This window comes from Leishmania martiniquensis, chromosome 36 (genome assembly GCF_017916325.1).
Source record: "Leishmania martiniquensis isolate LSCM1 chromosome 36, whole genome shotgun sequence".
NCBI lineage: Eukaryota > Euglenozoa > Kinetoplastea > Trypanosomatida > Trypanosomatidae > Leishmania > Leishmania martiniquensis.
The window spans coordinates 614,791-633,318 of NC_090171.1; the positions used below are offsets into that span (position 1 = coordinate 614,791).

The window sequence follows — 18,528 nt, forward strand, 5'->3', positions numbered from 1 at the left end:
TCTCGTAGCAGACGTCGCGCAGGAAGACGAAGAGGGCGATGCACGAAGGATCGGTGTCGCGGCACCCTTCCAAAGCAGAAGAGTCCGCGTAGTTCGCGGACGCAGCGGGCTACCCAGAAGGCGGAATACTGCCGATGGCGTATGCGTTCCTCCTCTTTTCTAGGCTCAGTTCGGCGCCTTATGAAGCTGTTTTTTCTAGCAATGAGTGCACGCTGCCGGGTGCAGAAGGCACTGACGGCGCGGTCGTGGTTGGCACGCCTTCCCGTGAATGAAGCGAGCTGGTGAATACCTGGTGCACACGCTCCTCGGCGCCGCACACCCGCGCGTCATGGGCCAGAGCTTCTACATTCATTCCTCCTCGTCACCTCGTTTTGGCGTCGATAGGGGTCGTGGCCATGTGAAGAGATTCTTCGACTACGTGCCGTCCTCCGCGGCTCGTCTGCATGCGACAAGTACAACGGCGAACGCTTGAGCGACCGCACATCCGCAGCAAAGCCCTTTACGGGATTTCGCTGGCGACTTAGTTGCTCACTGCCTCAGCAACTGGGCGTCAGCGGCGTTGCTGAGAGCGTTCTTCTTCGGCGCCCCCGCGCGCATCCTCCTTCACCCATCTCGTCCTCTCATCTCTCACCGGTGACTTCGACTCCGCGGCTGGGAAAGGCACGCGCTTGTGCGAGTGTGCCCCTGCGGAAGGTACGGAGGGGCGATTGACGCGAAGCTTGCGTGCCTTTGTGTAGGGGAGAGGGTAAGGCGTGGAGGGGAAGAGGGGGAGGGAATCATGGGGAGAACGGCCTCGCGGTGATGGCAGTAGTGAGCATGCGGGCGGGTGACCGCATTGCGTTTGGACCCCCGCGCGCGGTATAAACGCTGGTGAGGCCGTCTCTTGTGTGGATGCCAGCAGCAGGAGCAGCGTGGGGAGAGAGCAATGGGCAAGGAACGAAAGACGAGAGGGCAAGCGGCGGGTACCGACGAAAGCGGAGGCGAACGCCACGAGGCATCCAAGCTGGGGGTGAGAGCCACAGCAGACAAAGCTGGCACGCAACCAGTTCCGCAACTGAGTGGTCGAGAAGAGAGTAGTGGGGCTAGACTCGCGTACTCTGACGAAGCGCTCGAGTCAGTTCAGTATAGGGAAACATGTGAGAGCACCACTCCTCTACCTTTGCCAAGAATGTCCATCTATTTTTCTTGCTAGTGGCTGCTTGCGCAGACTGGCTCGCCCCCTTCACAATGGAATAGGAGAAGAGTCAGCGATGTGGAGCGCGTGTCTATAATTGTGTGTGTGTGTGTCTGCGTTACGCGCGGCCAAGCAAGAAAAGCCCCTCCTCTGCTCTCCTCTCGCCTTCCTCGTGGCCGCCCCTCCTACGAGCCACTCACCAGGTGGAGGACACCACAACAGAGCGCCCTGCGCTCCCCGCACCGGAGGAGCAGGGAAGAGGAGGAGTGGTGGGAGTAGAGAGATCTAAAATGGAACAGGGAAAAACAAGCGCCAGAGGTGATCCGTGTAAATCGCCCGCGACAGCAGCGCGCGCACCGGGGTGACGCACCACAGAGACCATCGGGGAGGGGGGAAGGGGAGCTCACGGCAAAAAGACGGTAAAAATAGAGGATGTAGGCGTGCCCTTTATCTCTGCATAAGCGGCCAGTGATGGAGGCCAGAAGCGAAGGGGGAGAGAAGACTGGCGCGGAAACAGGTATCGATTAAGAGCCCCTTTGGTTCTCAGGCAACGCGGAAGAAAAAGAAGGGAGCAGCCTGAGGACGCGAGCCACGTAGCTCTTTGAATGAGGTGGAGGCGGTAGAGAAAAAGGGAGGAGGGGAGGGTTGGGGGAAGCACCTCTAACCATTCACTCATCTAAGCGGCATATATATAAATATATATCTGTACAGGGGCCTTAACGTATCCGCCTCAATGTTGGCACACGCCTCGAACTGCCCATAGAACTCGCATTCATCTACAGCTCGAGCTGCAGCCCAGTTGCCCGTCGCTGCGACTCGGCACGATCCTGCCTCAAAGCAGAGAAGCTCGTGTCATACGCTGCGAGTACCATCTCACCTGGCTTTTGCAGGTCCCACTCCGTGAGATAGTGGAGCCGAGTCGTGGAGCCATGTCGAGCCGGGGGCGTCGCAGAAGACCTGAAGTCATCCCTGGCACTGCTGTTGCGGTGCAGTTTGAAAGCGCGCCACGGCAGCGGGTCGTCATCCTCTCTAGCAGTGCGACCACTCTCATCTGCGCGACTGTGGCTTCCCACGCGCCGCGGCGGAAGCGAGACGCGATACGGCATCGTTTCTCGCATGCCTTGAGCTGCTGCTGCTGCGTCCTCTGGCGCGCGGCACCCGAGCGGGCCGAGATTCGTCGTAAAGCTACCGCGGTCGCTTACCACCTGCTCTTCCTGCCTCGCATCACTCCATCTCGAAGTGATGCCCAGCTGGCTTGCTGCACCGGCTGCGTAAGAGGCAGCGGAGGACGCCACCAAACCTGTCTCCGCCATTGGAGAATGCAAATTCAGCTCGCGCGCCCGTAGCGGTGCGGGAGGCAACGAATCGGGCGCCCTCCTCGAAGAAAGAGGCGGCGGTCTGCTCTGTGACAGCACGGTCGAGGCAGTCATGCTGCGCTGCCCTTCGGCACAAAGTTCCATGTCGCGACACGCCAACGAGGCTTTTCTCGACGTGGAAGATGCCGCTTGCAGTGGTAACGAAAGGGTAGCGGTAGCAATGTGAGATGGACGAACAAGCTCCTCTTCCTTGCGTTCCTCGGCGTGGGTCGCGATGTCAGACGTGGGGTAGCTGCCACTACCGCAGTCAACGAGTGCTTCGTCCTTGAGGTCATCGCCAGCCGCCGTGTAGTCGACCGCGATGCCTCCCCAGCAAGGATGCTCATCGCCTCCCGACATCCTCTCCTCGCGCCTCTCTACTGTCTCCAGAGAGGCCGCGCCCTGTTTCTCGGCTAGTCGCAGCTGAACATCAGCCGATGCATTGAGGCGGCCGAGATCGGCGAGTACGCGCTTGTATTCTCTGACACCATCGTCATTGGGGGTGGCTGCGTTAAGCAGCACAAAGGATGCCATACGACACCCATTCGCGCCTGCCGTGCACAAGTGATAACTCCAGCCGTCGGCAAACGCGGCGGCCTCCTCCAGTACTCGTGTAGAGACACGAGATACCCACTCTTGCTGCTGCTGCGCCGTGTCGATAAGGCGCATCAGCATGGCGGGGCTCACCAACGCCGGCAGGCGCCGCATAGACTCACCAGCGCCTCTGAGGAGGCTGCTGACAGCGCGCGTGGCCCTCTTGAGCTCAGAGGAGCGACGACCAACCTCCGCCGACACCTCGTCTAGTCGAGCCAATAAGGTGTCCTCACGGTCCTGCAAAACTTGCCGGAGGCTGGCGAAGCACTGCTGTATTTCTGCCCGGACACCGTCGATTTTGGTCTGGTACGCAGGCCACAGAGAGGTAAATCGCATGTGCGTCGTCTCCGCGTCCCGTTGCAATGCGGCCAGCTCCGCGGAGCGCTGAGTCAATGCAGCGGCGGTGCGGGCGACGACGTCAGCCAGCGGAGACACGTCGTGTCCGCGATGTGCCCCACCGAAGCAGCACGTCACGCAAACACAAGTGGAGCACGTGTCACAGAAAAGGTCGAGTGCCATGCCGGCGTGCTGCGTGCACCTGAGGTGACCGCGCCGGCGCGCCTGCTCAAGGTCCATCACCTCGTGCTGCTTAAACCCACCTTTGGTGTGTGTGGCCTTGTGGCAAGCGTCGCACATGCCGAAGTCGCACTGCACGCAGACACACGTCGTTCTTACCTCCTCACAGACAGAGCATAGGGGCGACGCGGACGCGGTGGGCGCGCTTGCCGGATCAACAGTCGATCTTACTTTCATGGTCGGAAGAGGTATCTGAGAGCCCGTGTAGACGTTGCGCACCACATGCGCATCCAGGATCCTGGCAACAGCGTCGACCGAATCCAGAGACGATAAAGTTCCTGCGTCACACACCACCTTGCATAAGGGACACGCCACGAGAGAGACGCAGTCAGGAGCAGCGAGTGATAGTGGTGAGCAGGTGGCCGCGGCGGCGGAGTCGCCCGTGTCACTGGTGCGCTCTGCTGTCGCGGTCCTGTTCTCGTTGAATGCGTGGACTGCCGACAGCCAGTGCTCGGCACACACTCGGCACGCCAGACAGTGAAACGACTCATCTACGGGTTCGGAGTGGGGCGCGGAAGGCGATAGAGTGTCCCTCACGGGCGCATGCAGCTCTACAGGATCAACAAGCTCTACCGCGCTGCAGAGCGGGCACAGATAAGGCCACGACAGAGGTGTCCCTGTCGTCTCCTCTGGCGACACCTTCGTCGGGTTCGCCTCCTCGCCAAAAGGCAGCGCAACAGCGCGGCTCAGGTGGAGGGCCTCTATCTCCTCAACCGCGGAACGGCTAATCGGCGCATTGGTGGCGCCGGTCTCGCTGCCTCGGACTCCCTTCACAGTCGGCTTCTCCACGGTGTGCTTTGCCATTCTGCAAGCAATGCCTCATGCAAAGGACAGTCACCCTCTTCACGTCAATGCGCACAACGCCGTTTAAGCGACACGTGGGGGATCTTCAAGGCTGCCTCGTAGCCGATATTGGCCCCGGTCCGGAAGATGACTTACCCGGAGCGATCAGCTCTCGTGCGTACTCGATCCAGCGATAGCCGCGTCTTACGTCTGTAGGAAGAGAAATCGGAGGAATGCAGGGTAACGAGAGAGGTTTCGGGTGCATGTCCATACCCATGGTTGCCAGGCATGCGGGCGCTACAGCGCGCTGGTGAGCGTTCCCACGGCACGGCATACATTACCATGGTGGCAGGAGCCTCTCAGTCTTTGAAGCCCATCTTATTCCGAGTGTCTATATGTCCGCTGGTCGGACCAGCACTCCGACACATCTCCGGGAGGGTGAATGAGGGGACAATGGGAAGGTTGCGCTGCGTACGTCATGCCTTCAAGTTCACTGTGTCTTCGAGCCGGCACCAAAACCATTTGCTCCTCCCACACAAAAAACTCCACCCCAGCACCAGCAGGTCTGGCCACCACACACACGCACACGTCCACAGCTCACCTGCCTCGCCTCTGCACCGCGGCTTAGTCTTGTGCGAGGACGACGAGCCGTCCCTGCCGCTGCGCCGGACCGCGTGTCGTGCCGGCGCCTCCCGCCCGTCCCCGTCTCCTCCTCGCGCACGACCCGGCGCCAGCGACGCCAGACGGGCACGGGTGCACCGCATGCCCTGGTCCGCAAGCGTCGCGTCCGCGGCCCCCCACCACCACCGCGCACGCGGCCGCGCGCGACATGCACACGGTAGGGGGCGGTGGCATCGCCGCGCCGCGGATGTGCACAGGGAGAAGGCCGCCCCGGCGCCACGTACGGGGTGCCGCGAGAGGCACCCGACAGGGGAGAGGGGGGGAAGGGGGGGCGCCAACACCGCGCGAGTGCCATGCACGCAATCAGATCGCCGAGGGAAGCGAGGTGTGCGTCCCATCTCGCGAGTGCCTCGCGTCAGGCACAGCACATCCGGCCCCGCGCCCTGCCAGACACCACAATGCAAGCGGCGTCGGCGGCGGCACACCATCCCTACTTCATCTGGCCGCTGCCGGTATGCAGCGGGCGGGTAGGTGAATGGGCAGAACTCGGCAAGGATGCTCTCATGTCGTGCCGCAGAAGTTCAAGCAGTCCTGTTACTTCGGTGTGGGACAGCTGGCGGTAAGCCATCGAAGTCCGTCCTACCGAGCGGTTAGAAGCGTAGCCATTGTGTCGATATGCGTGCACAGAGGAAGAGCCCAAGCTCGTCCGGTCGGCACCCGCTTCTCCAAAGCGGCACGGAGAGGGCGACCTGCACGATTGCGTGTGGAAGTTTCCCTAGCAAGATCGCCACCACTAGACGCCGTATACTACCGTCCGCTGAAGCAGGCGGCAAGGGAAGGAAGAGAAGAGCCACGGAAAGGTGTGCGACCCAGTAAACAGGAGAAAAAAGGGAGGGTGGACAAAGACGGCGTAAGGGAGACTGGTGGCTCGTGCTGGTCGGTGGATGAAGCGTACGGGGAGGAGAAAAGTTGGCCTGCCACTTTCGCATACGTATGGAAGCAGCCGCTTCCGCTAACGGCGACAAAATACGTCGTGCCACAGGGCAAAATCGGGGAACAGAGGGGGAAGGAGGGAAGACTCCGTCGGAAGCGGTGCCTTTCTGATAGGCCGTCTGTGTCGGGTCTCTGCCTGCGCACAGGCAATCGAAACGAGTCGAAAAAAAAGAATAAGAAGTAGCTTCTTATACATGCGTATTCGTGTGAAGGTGCGCGTGGTGTGCAGTCTGCGCTGCTGGGACCACCTGCAGGGGAAAGCAGAAGGAATTCCAGAGGAAGAAAAGAATACCGCGAGACACGTGGGCCGTCGACGAGTCGTTGGCGCTGCCGTGGAGCAGAGCTGCACAGTGATCCGTGTACTGCAGACAGGCACTTTCGCCTCTCTCGTAAAAATCAAACAACACAGCGACGTCACCGCACCCAACAATCTCTGCAGAAATGTACATTCCTTTCTACGCCAAAGGAGAGTGGCTGCCATCCCCTAGACCCTCACGCTTCTTGTTTGTGTGTCAGGACATCGGCGCGAAAGAGGAACGCTGCCTTCGCCACCTCATCTGGTCCGATGGCGCGGCCGTTCATCTCCGTAAGCTGGGGTAGAACCGAGAGCGTCCACAAATGCACCTGCTCTCGCTGCGGGAGCGCTAGAACCTCTTTCTGGTGGTGCACGCGGACATCCAACGCCGCATCGCGCCTCACGCTTCCCACTGAGCGAACGAAGCCGTGCGTCTCCGGAGCAGCGAGGCCCACGTAGTCGGCTGTAGTTGGTATTGCGGCTCGTGTCGCTAATGAGCCCGAGGACTTCCACCCCGGTATCGAATTGGCGCACCTGCGGCTGATGCTCGCTACGCCGGCCTCGTTTCTGTCTAGTTCACTGGTGGCGATTGAGCTGGGGCAAAGGATACTGCTCTGGTTGGGACCCTTGTTGCCTTCTATCGCAGCGTCAGTGGTGACGGCCGCGGTGCTCGTCGCGGCAGCGGCCTCAACGGCTCCGCCACCGGTGGACAAAAGCGCCCCGCTTTCTTCCCCATCATCACTCATGACTACTTCTTGGTGGTACTCGCTTCCGTGGGCCGCGGTCGACAGGGGGGCACTCAGCCTTCCGCCACCTTCCGCTACGTCATACGAGAAGCACTCCAGTGCAGTATTCCCCTCAAATACCAAGGCGCGCAATGCCTGGAGGCCACGCAGTACCCGCAACTCCTTCAACCCGGACAACTCGTTGCGTCCCACGTCGAGCACTGTTAAGCAAGACAACTGCTCCACGGCGGCACTCAAGTGGCAGACCCGGTTGCCCGAGAGGTTCACTTTTTCTATCTGGGGAGTGACAGAGCTGAGAAAATCTGTGCTCGATAGGAAGTTGTCACTCAGATCGAGCGTGCGGAGCAGTGGCGCCGCCGCGAAGGCGTCGGTGTCAATGGCTTCGAGCGCGTTGTCGCTTAGGGACAAGGACATGAGCCGCTGAGCGGCTGCCAGGCAGCGGGCCGGTAGGTGCCGCACCTGGTTACCACCGCACCGCAAGTCGAGCAGGAACGGCAGCTTTTCCAACCCGTCAAGCGAAGTGATGCAGTTGCCGTCCAGGTAAAGCTGCTCCAGACTGCCGGCGGCTGCCTCAGCGAGGGACGTGAACACCCCCGAGGAGAGGCGGTTGTGGCGAGCGTGAAGATGCACCAGTTGAGGCATGTAGCGCACCGCGTCCAGCTCACTGAGCCCATTGTCATCGACGCAGAGCCTTTGCAGGTAAACGTAGCGCTGAAGCCCCGGTAGCGCACAGAGATGCTTCGACGCGAGGTGGCTTCTCGTGTACACCAGCTCCCCATAAGGATTGTGGCCAATGTCGGAGAGAGAGCTCTGCAACTCCTCGGGGGTGAGATCGTGCATCTCTGCCGGCCGCGCGGAGGGAGTGGGCACGGCCACGCCTTCGCCCTCCGAGGGCGGCACAGTTCTCGCAGAATCTTGCATCGCCTTTGTCCTCCCGTTGACAGAAGTGCACGAGCGCGCTGGAGCGTCTGCAAAGCAGACCAATGGCGTGCAACTGCTCTCGAGCTGATACTCACGTTTCGGCCTTTTGTCGCTCCGCCTTCCTGAATCGCGGGTGTCGGGTGATGCGCACGTTCGGGGAGGGGGAGGGCCAAAGGCAACGTACGGACAGGGCTGTGGTGGCGGCGATGCGGGGGAGAGTGGTCAAGGGTGAAAACAGTGTGTAGGTGTATGGCGAAGGAGGGGTGAGAGAGGTGAAGAGTGGCGCTGCACCTGACCTCTACGGCGGGCCTTCATCAGGAGGGAGATGCAGAGGAGAGGGAAAAAGAGGGACACGCCTCTTACACGCGTATTTCGACGAGGTCATGCAGCGCACGGCCCCCCCTCCTTCACAGTCTGCACGAACAAAATTCCTGAGGTGTCGCTTGCGGCAGAAAGGTTCGGTGCACAGCCCTCTGATGTGCCGATGTCTACGAGATAAAAAAAACTCTGCAAAGAAGACCACATCACGCTACTATCATCGAGGAGCGAAGGGGGCACTTGTGAAACGAACAGAAAAGGGGGGAGCCGTTGCCGTGCAGTCACGTCAGCCGTGCGCGATGCGCGCTGGGCAAAGTTCTCCATGTGTATATCGCGTCCGATCATGAGGTGGGGCAAAAGTTATTGTCGCATAGGGATGAGAAGGGTCAAAGCAAGCAATGAAAGGGCGACGTGAGGAAGGCAGGCACACAGAGAGAGAGACGGCATTCTCTCTCTTCAAAACAGTGTGGAAGAGATAACGAAACGGCAAGGAGTTGGTGACGCATCTCGCCGCGCAGCGACGCAGTGGGCTCACATGCAGAGGTTACGCGAAGCCTCTGCGTCAGCAGCAGATTGAAGGAGAAACGGCGGAGACAGCCGTGTCGGGAAACGCAAGGCGATGCTCCGTCTGCCACCGCGAAGCTGACAGCAGCACCACCGCACTGCCCTGCGCCTAGCAATGCGATACAGCAGTGTGAGCGGATGGTAAACGTAGTCGTACCTCTGCAGCTCCCCGAGAGTTCCGCCATCCAGACGCGCTGCGTTCAACTCCCTTCTGCGGCCTCGGCTAGGAGAGAGCGAAGCTCATTTACGAGCAGGGTGCGGCGAGTGTGCTTGTCGTGCATCAACGGTGTCGGCGATGCGCCACTAGCGCCTCCGTTCAGAATCCCCGTTGCATTATGGCTTCTAGACGCACTGAGCAGCACGGCCCCGTCCAGCTCCATGCGCGCCTCCTTCAGCAACTTCAGTTGCTCCTTCTTTTGCTCGACAAGGGCAGAAATACGCTGCAGCGCAGCTGTGAGAACCTCACGTGGCACCTCCTCGGACGCGCCGCGCTCGATAGTTTCATCGTAGCGATGCTGCAGCGCCTCGAGCTCCTGTCGGAGTTGCGCCTCTACCTCGTCTATCGCCGTCGTGCGGAGCGATGAGGGGCCAACGACGCCCTTCCCCGGAGGCCGACGAGCAGGTGACGGCTTGCCACGTTGAGATGGCGTCACTGCCGTGCACATGCGCTGGCCTTTCCCGCTGCGGGCCGTGCTTGCCTTCCCGGTGGACTCCGCAATGTCCTGCTGCGGCTGGTGCATGGATGAGTTCACCGACGGGTAGGCGCATGGGGGGGCTTCATCAGGAGTCACGCGCACATCACGGAGAATCGAGTTGCACGTGGGGTCTTCGTAGTTGTGATGCAGTGCAGGGGGCGCCGTAGACGTGCGCGCAGGCAAGGCGTGCCGCTGCACCTCGCGCGGCAGTGTATACCCGGGAGAGCGGATACGGTTGCTAACGCTCCGCCGTAAACACCCAGAGGAAGCTGGCACGGCCCGTGACTGCGTCGCACTTACGACCCCGCTGCTAGAAAACCGCCGCAGAGCTGCTTGAGGCGCCAGACGGTGTCGCTGCAGCTTCTCGTAGCGAGTGAGCAGATCATCCATGGCGACGCGAAGCTGCTCATTGGCGCTCAAAGCTGCTTCACGCTCCACCTTCAGCTTGTCCACTGTCACCAAGAGAGCAGCTCGGTGCATCTGCTCCTCCTTGATTTCAGCACGCAGCTTCGCCACCTCTGCACCTATCTTTGCCTCTCGCTGGCTCGCGAGCTCTTTTTCGGAGGCGATCATTTTCTCGAGCTCACGCCGAAAGCCGCCGAGGTCGTGCTTGTTGCTGCTGAGCGTATCCTCTAACTGCGCTCGCTCCTGGCGCGCCTTGCGCAGCAGCTCGAGCAGCTCCGCCTCCCTCTTTCGGTGTGCCGCACGCTCCTGCTCCATCTGGCGCTCCATATCCAGCTTGTAACGCTCGTGGGCCTGCAGTGCCACCTCATACTGATCTTGATGAAAGTCTCGGTCTTGCTCGAGAGAGCGAATCTTGCTCTGGAGTGCTTGCAATGCTAGCACGATCGACTTTGTGTCACCAACGGTGATGCTGAGGCCGGACCGTTGCAGGCTGCTCGCACCGCTCTCCACAGTCGACTGCGCTGCGCTCATTTCTTGGTGGTGCACCGAAGAAGGAGAGGTGGAACAAGAGGTTTGGTTTTCCGCTGAAGGCTGAGCGCTTTGGGGGCGGCGCAGTCTGTACACAGTGACGTCCGCTACAAGGGCGTAGCGGAGAGCAGAGGATCTAATCAAGAAAATGTGCAGGAAGCAAGGGAAAGCGGGTGAAAGGAAACCCAAGATGGCGCGCGGAGATCTTCTCCAACAAGGGGGCAGGAGAATCAGGGAGGTGTGTACAGTGTAGCTGCGTGACTTCGAAAACGTTTCGCGGAAGGTGCCTAATCACGGAAGTGCCCAATGCGATCGACCTATAGATGGGCGGGCTCGCTGAGCCTAGCCGAGTGACCTGGACGCACCTCTTCGGGAGGCGGTAGTGTGTTGTGCGCCTGTGCAGGGTGGGGTGGCGGGCTACGCCGTGCGTGCTGTATCTACAAAAATCTAAGCGTTATAGCTTTCTCTTTTCGGAATCGCGCCCCATGACACACTTTCTGCACCGAAGCTGTGGCGTGGAGAAGGGAAGAGTGGGGATGGGGGGTGGATGCCGGGAGCCGATGGGAGAAGCGAAGCAAAGGAGAGCGTGAAGAGTGTAAAAGAGCAGAAAAGACGTAACAGCGCCGCAGCTGATATTGCGCGCTTCGGCAGTCGCGCTAGTGCCGAAGCGCGCCTCTGTCCCACCGAGGCCACCGCCGTACAACACCGATATGTGCTCGGAATATGTCGGCTGCCGCTTTGCCCTGTACATGCCGACAGGCGCACAGAAAAGGAGACGGCGACAGGTATACCTGATATTTCCCCCTCCTTCTCACGCGAGGCGCTTTCGCACACCCCAAAAGGGTCGCATGCGCTCTCGTGTCGGTAACGCTGGATGCAGCCATGAGTGCACCCACGCACGTCGTGCGCTCCTCTTGCAGGAAAGGATGTGCTTTACCTCGTGTTCTGATTTTTTTAAGTGCTCTCTGATACGTTTATCGTTCATGCAGATCTAAAGCCGAGACGATTACCCCTCGCCGCCCGACACGCACAAGAAGAATGGTGTCCCCTCTCGGGGCGCACTCGTCTCGGCGTGCCAGCTGATAAGCGCGCTACTTCCTTTCAGAAGGCGGAGTATACTGTATCACGAGGAGGCAACTCATTGGAGCAGCCGTCAACGTACACATGTCACTTCCGCTGCAGGCGCCGCCGCTTCACACGCCAGAAAAACCGCCGAGGAAGCCCTTGCCCACGAGGAGCAGTGTCCCACCTTGCACGAGAATCTGCGAGCGAATCCGCTCATCATCGCGCGCTACGAGTTGCAGATGCACGGAAGAACGGCGAGCGGTATGGGGATGACGACTAACAGCATACCTTAGAGCGGCACCATTGCTTCTTCCTGCGGACGCTTCTTTCGCCGCGCGAGGCGATGCCGTCTAGAAGTCCTCCAGCCTTCGCGCCACCGCCCGCTCCATGGCGAAGTCGAGGAACTGCGCCAGGACTTTCTTACCCTTCGCCAGCCCGCGCAAGACCTCAGCAGCCTCTGGATCTGACGCGAAGGCGCGCATCGCATACGAGCGCAGCACCAGAAGTGATGCGTCAAAGGTGCTGCGCAACGGCTCGGCGCCCTCCATGGCGGTCGAGTGTCTCGTCAGCATCGCCGCCTCGCGCAGCGTCCACCATGTGTCCTCGGCGTTCGCTGTCACGTAATCCATTGCCAGAGCAATGCCCACCAGCATGGACATCACTTCCTCTGCAACCGACCCGTTAAACAGGTTCGGCAGCACATCGTCGGCGGTGGAAATGAGGCCCTGAAGCAGCGGCAGCAGCGCATAACAAAACACGCTGAACCGGCGATCGTCCTCGTCGTCGCTTTCAGCCCCAGACTCTGCGTTTTCGAGAATGGCACTCCACGACTCGTCCAGCACACTCGTGGTCGAGCTGCGCGCATCGCTGAAATGGAAAATAAAGACGCGGGCCCGCAGTAGCTCAGCAAGAAGCAGCTCCAGCGCCGGCGGGGGCAGGGGTGCGGCCGGCACAGCGTCAGCGGCACCGTGCGCGCGGGAGGAGTCGGGAGCCACAGCCTCGCCGCCCGCACTACCTGTCTTGACAGTGCTTCCCAGTGGCGACAACGGTGACGTCGTAGACAAGTCCGCGCCAAGGCTGTGCATTGGGCGGTGTGGCTTGGTCATACCAACCTCTCCAAGGTCCGCACCGCCGCTACGATACCCTGAGAGAACACGGCGAGGTGGTGTCAGCATGGCGGGTACTGATGACGTGAGAGATCGAGTACGCGAGAGGGGCGGCGGATACTGCTGCATTGCATTCACGCTCTTTAAGGGATGTGGTTGCAGTCGTTGCGCGGCCACCCACGTCCGCCACGCCCTCCAGTGCATCCGCATCGCTGAGCAGCGATGGAAATGCTCCATCATCGATGCGGTCGGAAGTGGGCCGCGGTCGTAGCGGTCACAGCGACGCGTGCAAGCACTCTGCGCCGCCACCACTGCGGCCCGCGCAAAACGAGCAATCGCCCCCTCCTGACGGCGGCACTGGCCCATGGCAAGAAGGCGCCGCCACCGCAAGTAGTACGCACCACGCAACTGCGCCACGCGTGCGTCCCCCAACCGACCGGCTAAGACACGCTCCCGCTCGCGTCGCGCTGCGCGCTGTCGCCGCATGAGGTGCGTATGGTGAAACAGAGCCAGATGATCCCTCCACAGGTGAAAGTATGTGCGCAGGCGGCGTTGAGTGGCGTACTGCCCCAGCTCCTGAATGACGTGCGCCACGTTCCAGCCGATGCTCTGGCACAGAGCGTAGTAGCGCCGGCGCTGCATTTGGCAGACGGCAGCGGACTCCGCTTGGCAAAGCTGCAGATACCGCAGCCAGCGCCACTGCTGCGCCTCTCGTGACTTGGCCAGATGCTTCATGTCGGATCGGCCGTCCACACAAGCGACGGCCGCGAGCCCGCACGCTCGGAGTGCGCTCGACGCTCCACTGTTGCTCGCCTCAGTGTCACCACTGCAACTCAATGAAAGCTGCAGTTTCAGCGGCGCTGGCTTCATAGCATCGCGGGCTGTCACCGGCTCTACAAGCGACAAGGTGCGCCGACATGAGCGGCACGGTGACAACGCGACGGTTGCCGTTGTGAGAGCATCAGACGTGGCCTCGTGGCCGCCACTGAAGGCGCGACAGTATAGCAGCAGAGAGCGCTGCGGTCGAGTGGCGACAGGGAGGACTTGTGTAAGGTGATTTGGAGGGAGCCCACGGCACTCTTTGTGGGACTCGAACCCCAAGCTGTTTGGCGCCCTTGTGTCCATGAGGCGGCTGCGAGTGAGTGCCAATGCCTGCTGCTTAGCCGAGTCCTGTGCTGGCGTAGGGGCTAGAAGGCCGTCTGCAGAGGGGTGCGCCATGTGCGAGACGACGGCTTTATCGCGTGTCGCGAAGATAGACGTGAACCCGTCCTCGCGTGCCACCCACAGCAGGCCTTGACACGGGTCTAAGAAGAGTTGCGTGATGGGCTGCACATGGACGTCAAGAAGGCGCTTGCAGAGCCGCAGGTCGAAGGCGCCCATGCTCACGTGATTCGGCATCCCCGCCCCCGCCATCCATTCTTGTGCCACCGTTCGTATCGGCTCCTCCACCGCCGGCCTCACGTCCCCTTCCCCGCTGCCATCGGCGTTCCGCTGCCGAAACAGCTCCCTCCCGTCCTCGTCCGGCAGCAGCCAGTGCGGCACACAACGCACCGCTGACATGGCGCCGTCGACGGCGACGTACATCTCGAGCCGCTGGAAGGCGAAAAACAGCGCCTTGTCCTCGGTCAGTTCCTCAAACTGGTTCTCCAGGACCCGTGCATCCATCTCCTCTTCCGTGGGACGGTGCTGCCACGATGCCACAAGGAGAGACGGCGTAGGGACGCGGCGTAGCGTTGTTCGAATGTGAGGCGGCAAGTCGACCACAACATCTGAGATGGCCGCTGCCGAACCTTGTCCAACTTGGATGCGGCACTTGGCTGCCTGTGCGGGCATCATCGCGTCCTGCCTGGCGTCCATCGCGTCACACCCATTCTTTGGCGCGACCGACGTACTGCGCTGCTTGCTTGCGCGGGAGCGTGCACTGGCATGCTGCTGAGTTGGGCAGCGCGATGGTGAGGTACTCGGCAAAGGAGAGCGCAACCTAGGCACGGGCGTCTCTTGAAGCGAGTCCCTCGCCTTCTTCACCTTCTTTCGCTTCGTAGGGCCGGGCACAGGGACGCCGTTCTTCAGGGGTGGTTCACGGTGGGGCGGCAGGGCGTGTTGGCGGGCCGGTGACGAAGGCGCCGCCATGGACTTGGGTGCAGAGGGTGAGACTGGACCCGGGCCTTGGCCGTTGCTCGGCCGACCGCTTTCCCGCTCGGCAGCGGTCTGGTGCGACCGGTACTGTGCTGCCTGCGACGGTTCGCGCTCCTCGGTGCAACGGCGACCGATGGAGAGCCGCTGGAGGCTCTTGCGTATCGTTGCAGCCTCGCCATCACTCCTAGGCCCCGGGGCGGCGCTATTGGAGGGAAGCTCGGAAAGGCGGGCGCGATTTTCGCGTGCCTCGGCAAGGCCGAGACCCCGGCACGCACGGCGGCTTTTGGGGTCGTGCTTCGTCTTGCGAGCCCCGCTGCGCCCCTTGGACTCCGAGGCGCGCGGCGCGCCTCGAGAGGATGTCGGTGGCGTTGGTCGAGTCGCGTCGCTTCCGCCGCTCGCTCCCGAGCACCCGTCACTGCGAGACGATATGGATCGCAGACTAGAGTAGTAACCTGCACCAAAGCTGGCTGGCCATCCCCGCGACCTCTCCTTTGTCTCGCTGTGACGATGCAGCTCCTCGTCAAGGTTCCATACGTGCACGGTGCCCATGCAGTCCGCCGCCACCAGCAGATTCACACGCAGCGACTGCGCCGGTTCGGTGGTCAGAGGTGGCATCATATGCTCCAGCTCACGCTCGACCCCTTGCATCTCCTCCTCTGTCAGTTCCAAGTCGATGCGCTGTGTCTCGCGCTTGTCGAAGCGGGTCTCCGTCTGGGTGAGCTCGATACGCGGCAGTCCCTCGACTGCACGTGGCGCCGTGCGTGAATCTCGGGTTGCCATCCGCACATCACGGATCGCTGGCGCATCGCAGCCGCCCGCAACGACGAGCGAAGATACCCACCGGAGAGCAGTGAGACCGGCAAAACCGCCGACCAGCTTTGCCAGCGGCTTCACCTGGAGTAGCGTGCAGGTCGACCGCACCTGCATGCGCTGCAGCCCAGGCACAGGAGAAGTGCAGTCGAACGTGATGACATCACTGGACATTCCCGTCGCACCGGACAACGCGGATGCGACATCGCAGCAGGAGGGCGCGCCGGAGACAGCGGTACCGTCGACAGACACACACCCCAAAGCGGCGAGGCGCAAAATCGATGCGCCGCCGCTTTGGGCTTCTTCTTTGAGCTCATGCCGCCGCTGCTGCGTCCTTGCCATAGCCTCGTAGACATGCCGTACGTCCCAGATGACAACGCTGCCGTCAGTCGCGGCCGTGCACACCAGCGAGAGGTGCTGACGGGAGCCTGGATCTAGAGGGCCGCCGTCTGCTCGCTCCGGGGATGTTGTACTATCGGCATCGGTGGTGGAGGCCGCCGTCATGCACCGAACGGCATCGCTCACCCTGTTTGGCAGGCCCCACGTGGGCGAGTCATCGAACGCGCACCCGGCGTCGTGGCATGGGCTGCTAACAATCGATACAACGGAGCCGCCCTGGTATCGCGGTAGTTCGTAGACGATGGCAGCAGAGGGCGCTTTGAAAAACGATGACGACGCCCCGCAAGCACGGATATAGTGGTGATTCGCAGGGAAAAGCCGCACAGTGCCATCCTGCAGGCCGCACCACACGTAGTCCGTGAACACAAGCTGGGATCCCTTCAGCCGCAGCACGTCTTGTGGCACTCGCACGGGAAGGACGTGCAGCTGGTGCGCCTCCATGAACCCACGAAGCGGCGCGTGCTGCATGGCCGTGACAGCCACCCTCATTTTGGGATCGAGAATGCGGAATAGGCGCTGCCCCGTCACAGCGTTGCAGACGACGACCTCGTTCTCGTAGATGGAGCCGCTGACGCACCATACCGTAGCTGATGGTGAAAACACATCGTTGCGCTGCTCTCGATGCGCACCACGCAAGCCGCGAGTTACCTCCAGGGTGCCCTCCGCGGAAACGGTGTCGTCGTCCCACTCGGCGGCTGAAGAGTTGCCCGTAACGCACTGCCGCTCGCACACGTCGTACGAGATCGCCGGCGTGCGCGCTTGGAAACGCTGACGGAGCCCCTCCTGAACCTTCTCCAGGTCGGGGAGGGGGCGCACCACGCACGCATGACGCATTGTGGCCCGTGAGTTGAGGGAGGCCGCGTAGTCATGGTATACATGCACCGAATCTGCGGGCCGCTTCAGCTTTGTCTGAAGAATCGCATACTCGCGCAGCCACGCGTCCGGATCCTCGAACGCAGAGGGCGGAGGCACCTGGATCGACTCACCGAGCCCAGCAGAGCTGCACAGCAGAGGGGAGCCGTGTGCGCTACTGTTGACTGCTGCCCCTGGGCTCATCTGCAGACTGGCGTCCGCAAGGGCTGCGCCTGAGAGCCCCTGCACCCCCTTGCGAGCGCTGTGCTTCGCTGGAGACACTGCGCGGCGCCGAGAAGCGCCGGAGGACGACAACGGCACATTTTCGAGAGCAGGAGTACTTTCCTCTGCTGGCATGAGCCGCAGCGTTTGCCGCCCCAGCGGAGCACCGAGATGAGCAGCTGGGACCTCGAGCGGCGACCATGGCACCGCTGGAGGCGTTGGCAGGGGCGGTGTGTGCAGCACCCTGGCGGGCATTGCTAGGTGAAGCCTGATTCAGCACAAGCAGCGCCCAGCGCAGCGCAAGTGCAGGAAACCGTCGAAAGACGAAGAGCGGTTTTGGGGAAATGGACCGACCACGCAGCCCCCGTTAGAGTACTCCCCGTGCCTCACAAGCGATGCGCGAGCGAGCGACAGGTGGCAAAACAAAATGAGGGGGAGACACCTCCGCTGATCGCCCAAGCCGACAGAGAAACAGTTGCTGCCGCAGCGGAAAGTGCCCTGTACGGCGATGCCAAACGAAACGGAAAATTACGGAAGGGGGATGTACACAGACGCACACAAGCTTTTTTAAAAAGCCAAGCTGCGCGAAATACACACCTGGAGGGAAGGCGAAAGGGAGAAGCCAGCGTAACAGAGGGGCGGACGGCACAGAGGGGCACACGACAGAAACAGAGAGAGGAGATACAAAGAGAGGCGAAAGTGAAAAAAGAAGAGAGGGTGAATGCCGGCCAACGGCAGCGCCTTTTCTCTATATATATATGTATGTGTGTAAAAGCATTTCAACAGGTAAGAGTGAAGACAATCTAAGGAAACAGAGAGAGAGGGGGACGATGATGACTACACGGACGAAATGGCGAGATACAGGGAAAGAAAGAAGACGAGGGCTACGAGTCAGATGCTGGAGCGACAAACCTCTGCCCACGTAAAAAAAAGAAAATTTTCGCCTATTTTGAAAGGACAAGGATGATCTAAAGAGCGGACAGAAGTGCAAAAAGGGAAGAGGAGGATAGGGGAAGAAGACGACAGCGCCCCCACCCCCAAAAAAAAAGAGTTCTAGCGATAAAGAGACACGGCGTGGGGAAAGACAGAGAGGCAGAGAGACAGAGAGGCGAGCCCTCTGCCACGGGAAGTCCTCAAAGAGTGGCGGTGCGTACGTGTCGAAGGAGCTGCGCTGAACACACAAGGGTCGAACGCAGGATTGAACGCTACTCGAGGGCGGGTGGGTGTCTGCGCACTTCTCAGTACGCGTTCGGATCGAGAGAGAGAGCAGAGATACTCTTCGCAGGCACGGAAACCGGCAAGGGAAAGGGAAGGCGTGTGACTGTGTGGCGGTTCTTGTTGCCCTTCTGCCCTCACGACATTCCTTCGTA

At 61.1% G+C, this 18,528-nt stretch overlaps 4 protein-coding genes across 4 annotated transcripts; all 4 read right to left on the reverse strand.

The window, feature by feature from the left end:
• Positions 1–1,950: 1,950 nt before the first annotated feature.
• LSCM1_00157 (uncharacterized protein) lies at positions 1,951–4,503 on the reverse strand (the record flags this gene model as incomplete). The annotated part of the gene is made up of 1 exon (XM_067317813.1): positions 1,951–4,503. The coding sequence occupies one exon, from the start codon at positions 4,501–4,503 to the stop codon at positions 1,951–1,953; it is 2,553 nt and encodes an 850-aa protein (XP_067173918.1).
• Positions 4,504–6,588: 2,085 nt separating this feature from the next.
• LSCM1_00158 (uncharacterized protein) lies at positions 6,589–8,058 on the reverse strand (the record flags this gene model as incomplete). Its single annotated transcript, XM_067317814.1, has 1 exon — positions 6,589–8,058. The coding sequence occupies one exon, from the start codon at positions 8,056–8,058 to the stop codon at positions 6,589–6,591; it is 1,470 nt and encodes a 489-aa protein (XP_067173919.1).
• A 1,082-nt stretch (positions 8,059–9,140) lies between these two features.
• On the reverse strand, positions 9,141–10,571 carry LSCM1_00159 (uncharacterized protein; the record flags this gene model as incomplete). The annotated part of the gene is made up of 1 exon (XM_067317815.1): positions 9,141–10,571. The coding sequence occupies one exon, from the start codon at positions 10,569–10,571 to the stop codon at positions 9,141–9,143; it is 1,431 nt and encodes a 476-aa protein (XP_067173920.1).
• Positions 10,572–11,983: 1,412 nt separating this feature from the next.
• LSCM1_00160 (uncharacterized protein) lies at positions 11,984–17,413 on the reverse strand (the record flags this gene model as incomplete). The annotated part of the gene is made up of 1 exon (XM_067317816.1): positions 11,984–17,413. One exon carries the CDS (start codon positions 17,411–17,413, stop codon positions 11,984–11,986), a length of 5,430 nt encoding a protein of 1,809 aa, XP_067173921.1.
• Between the last annotated feature and the right edge of the window lie 1,115 nt (positions 17,414–18,528).